Raw genomic sequence first — 4,727 nt, 5'->3', positions numbered from 1 at the left:
CTTCTTCTTGGTCTTTTTTTTTTTTTTTTTTAACACTAATTTTGTGTTTTGTTCCATATTTTCTCCTTGTCTATCTGGGACCTTCTTATATAAAACGTGATTTTTTTCAGGGCAGTTTGTAGTATTGGTGGGACACCTCTAGCACCCCTTTACTTAGAATCATGGAGACTGATGTTCATATGGTCCATTAATCCTTTCTATTAATTGATTCCAAGTCTATTCAGTTCTTACCCGTCTTCTTTCTTCACATATGGAGAGAGCAATAGCTGCACAAGGTTTCAGACACAACCCACCCAAGTAAGATGTAGAACAGTCTGTGGGCTCTTATACCAGTTGACCACGGTGTCCCCAAGACAGTATAGTACTGAGTGCCCAAGCCCAGCAACTTATTACCTTAAGGGCTTTGATTATATCTAGGAAGTTTTCATCAACTATCTTTAGCATTCTTGGCAGACCTGCCTCTTGTATATTGCCCTCCCTGTTACCTGTCACCAGAGCCAACATGTGTCAACTTATGCAGTGAACTCGTCTCTCCCTACACTCCTGATAACCATCATATAATATTTCTTTTAGTATGAAAAATCTTAAATTTTTACAGTACTCGTCTTTTACAACATTTGTCCTCTTATGATTGACTAGTTTCACTCAGCATAATGTCCCCCACGTTCATCCATGTTGTCAGATGTTTCCCAGCTTGTTAGTCTTCTGTGGTGCGCAGTGCGTATGGTCCATAGTTTGCTTATCCATTCTTCTAGTGATGGTCACTTACACTGTCTCAGTCTTTTTGCTAATGTGAATAGTGCTGTAAAAAAAGAGAGAAAAAACCAAAAAAAATAACAGATGGTTTGGCTATTTCAAGAACAAGGAAGCTGTTCCCCTGGGAGCCATCCAGGCAAGAAATCACGTCCCTTCAGCACAAACCTCTTTCCAAGACTGAAACTCAAAGGGAACACATGAACAGGCATGTAAATTTCCTGGTGACCACACTGGTCTACTTGTGAATGTAAGTGGGGAAAAGGCAGTAATGAAGACATAAACAGAGTTCAGCTGTGTTCCATAGAGTCCTGTTGACCTTGAGAAGAGAGAAGAGGAAGGACTGCTTGGTCCAAAGTTTGGGGAGACTTGGGAACTCCTGAGCCCATGAACACTGCCCTAGCCACTGGGGCTAGAGCTGAAAGTCAGGTGTCCAGCTAATATCAAGTGGAGGGAAAGTGCAAAAGATTGTCCAAACAAGCCCATTGTACCCATTTGACCTAACTTGGATAGCTTACTGTCTTCTGGGGGAATCCCCATATCTGTAATGAGTGTGGCCGAGGTTTTAACAGCAAGTCAAACCTTGTCACACACCAGAGGATACATAGAGGGGAGAAGCCTTTAGTTTGTAGTAAGTGTGGTGGAGGGTTTGTTCAGAAGTCAGCTTTCCTCTGCTACCAAAGGACACACTCAGGGGAAAAGCCCTATGTTTGTAGTGAGTGTGGACGACACTTTGCTCAGAAGTCAACCTTGTTGTGTCACCAAAGGACACATTCAGGGAAAAGCCGTATGTTTGCAGTTGAGTGTTGCCACAGATTTGCTAAGATGTACAACCTGCTCTGCCTCCAAAGGGTACATTCAGGGGACAAGCCATATGTTTGCCGTGACTAAGGGTTTGCTCAGATGTGAAACTTGTTTTCCCACCAAAGGACACATAAAGAAAAGCCTATATGTTTTCAGTGAGTGTGGATGAGAATTTGCTCAGAGGTCAATCTTGTGTCACCGAAGGACACACTCAGGGGGAAAGCCGTGTGTTTGCAGTGTATGTGGCCGAGGGTTTGCTTGTAAGTCAGCTTTCCTCTGCCACCAAAGGGCATACTCGGGAAAAACCACATGTTTGTAGTGAGTGTGGCTGAGGGTTTGCAAAAAAGATAAACTTGCTCAACCCCCAAAGGACACACTCGGGAAAAGCCATATATTTCAGTGAGTGTGGCCAGGGTTTTACTCAGATAGCAACTTTGTGCAGCCATCAAAGGACACTCTTGGGAAAGGCCATATGTGTGCAGTGAGTGTGACCGGGGTTTTGCTTGGAAGTCAACCTTGTTCTTCCTCCAAAGGACACACTAAAGATAAAAGTCACATGTTTACAGTGAGTATGAACCAGGGTTTGCTCAGAAACCACACTTGCCTCCATGTACCACCAATGGATACACTCAGTAAAAAAGCCTTTCTATTTATCATGAATTGAGTGAAGATTTACAGAGCAGATATCAATTTTACATTCTACAAATCACATGTATGGATGGATTAACACCCCACAAGCCTGCTCCCCGGTCGTCGGCACACAGCCCCTCTCCCTCTCTGGGTCTAGCGTTCCCAGCTACTCCATCTCCACGTCATCATCTCTGTCTCCATCTCTGGTGTCACTGTTTTCTCTGGGTAGGGTCCTGCACTCTGCTCTTCTCCCTTTATGGTCCCAGGGGCCTCCACTCCTGGCCTGCAAAATCAACCACTTCCTTTTGTTACAAAATGTCTACCTTTACATTTCCAACCCTCACAGTCAGTCAGTCCTGATATTAATTATTCACTATTATACCACGTGAGTGCTATCCCCATCTCCTTGCATCAGTCCCACCCAGACAGATTGGATACTACGCAGTGGAGATTCTACCTTCCTCTGCGCCCTCTGGATCTAGGCTCCCTCTTGAAAGCTTGTAAACCAGTCACTTCTTGCCTTTGTAGCACCCCCATTTTGGGTACCCAATGTTCAAGTTGCCCATCTCTGTCCTGTGTATTGAGGGGGTGGGAATGATCCTTGCTGTAAAGATTTGTTCCTTCTTTTGAGCTACTATATCCATAGGTTTAGGTCATGTTCATCAAATTGTATCAGATTACTCTTTTTTTCCTCTTCTTTCTTCTAGTTGAGCTCTGATCATCCAGTCATTGAAGCCAGGTTAAATGGGTATTATCTGCAAATGTGGGTGTTCTTGTGCATATACCCTCTCTTCTTATTAGCTGGATGCATCATTCTCAACTCTAATCCTCTGTGGCTATGTCACTGACTCTGGGTCCAGGAGTCCCCAGGTTTTGCCAAACTGCTGGCCAACTAGACCTCCACCCATGTTCACAGGAGTCTATTTAACGTGGTTGGACTTAGCTCACAGCTTCATTGTTGTTTTTCCTTCACTTTCCCTTATCGGTGTCCAATGTAGTCATCAGTCAGAGCATGTGTCTGCTCGTGTATTCCCATTGATTCTTATTCTTGGAAGGGGTTTGCCCTGAGGGGACCGCTTGCCTTGATGTCTCCTGGGCGATGTGGCAAATCATTTGAAAATCAACCATATCTCAGCCTATGAAATAATCCACAGCAGACCTGGGTTTTGACATTTTTGGGAGGTGGATACTGAAACAACTCATGAAAGTGTATAAACAGAAGTGTTTCTGCAAACAAAATTTGGACCGATACTCAAGAAAGGTAAAATTTTCTTTAAAAAGAATCATAACTGGTTAAAGCCCTTACTGGTAAGAAAAAAAAAAAAATCACTACAAGCTGAGAGTAAAATGCAGAGTGTGCAATGGAAACATCCTTAATCCAAGGGAAACTTCAAAAGTCAACCATTAGACGACTGAGGGGCAGGCTTGCAGGGTATACCCTTTGGTTGATTGATGATGCATGGAGGGGATTGTAACCATGGCAATGAAACAATATATGATAGGATGAATGTAAAACTAATGTTCTCCCATGTAAACTATCCCATAAGTCCCAATAAAACATTAATAAAAAAAGTCAACCATCAGCTGGAAAATTGATGCTTACGGTTTTCTTGGATTCTCAAGGGCCCGTAATGGTACACTATCCGGAAAAAAGCTCAACAATCAATAGTGCTCGTTCTAGTGAGATGCTCACTAAAGAGCTGAAGCCGAAACTGAAGTAAATACAGAGGACTGCTATCCAAGGGTATTGTGATCTTGCAGGATAATATAACTCCATACATCTCTGCCCACACTGTTGTCACTCTTCAAAACCTTCCTTTCCAGGTGTTAAAGCATCCTTCTGATAGTCCTTATGTTGGTCTATCTGACTTTCACTTGTTTGTTCCCCTGAGAACAGCCCATAGAGGAAGAAGATTCACCTATAATGAAGAAGTGAATATAGCACTTCATTTTTGGCTTGTAGCTCAACCTAAAACATTTTAAAATAAAGGAATATGAAAGCTTGTTAACAGCTGGACAAAGTGTATTGAAGAGCAAGGAGATTATGTTGAAAAATGGTGTATTTGTCTTTTCTAAAAGTTGATGAAAATAAAATAGCTAAAGTTCAGATAATTTTTGACTCACCTTTGTGAACTCTTTATAATTGTTGATAAAGATGAGCAGAATGGCTGATGAAGGAAAGTTTGTATGTAAAGTCTTTATTATCATTTATTTAATCAGTCCCCATTTAGTTTCAGGAGTTCCTCATTGTAATTCTTGTCTTTCTGGCTTTTATATACACTTCACAATAGAGACTATGCTTTGTTGTCCTTTTCTTGGTGTAGAAAAATTTTTTCATAATTTAGAACATGGACACCTGAGCAAGGTGGGGGAGGGTACAGTCAGGGTGGTGAGTAGGGTGAGGACAGATGGGTTTACCTTGATGGCAGTCTGCTTGTTGTTGGGATAGTCGCCTGCCTCATCAGTTCCTCCACCTCCAGTGCCACCAGCACCACCTCCTGGCCCGCCCTTTTTTGTTTAAGTGCCATCTAGTAGGTTCT

General features: G+C 42.5%; 1 protein-coding gene across 1 annotated transcript in view; it reads left to right on the top strand.

The window, feature by feature from the left end:
- Positions 1-4,727, top strand: part of LOC102812172 (zinc finger protein 343-like) — a 24,128-nt gene that overhangs the window by 16,053 nt on the left and 3,348 nt on the right. The window contains exon 5 of the mRNA XM_006868426.1: positions 1,267-1,540. Within this exon, the coding sequence (XP_006868488.1) occupies positions 1,267-1,540 (274 nt within the window). The remainder of the gene's footprint in view (positions 1-1,266; positions 1,541-4,727) is intronic.

Source organism: Chrysochloris asiatica, unplaced genomic scaffold (genome assembly GCF_000296735.1).
Source record: "Chrysochloris asiatica unplaced genomic scaffold, ChrAsi1.0 scaffold00116, whole genome shotgun sequence".
In the NCBI taxonomy this organism is placed as follows: Eukaryota; Metazoa; Chordata; class Mammalia; order Afrosoricida; family Chrysochloridae; genus Chrysochloris; species Chrysochloris asiatica.
Note: the sequence above shows the minus strand (reverse complement) of the source record. Positions and strands in the feature narration are given on the sequence as shown.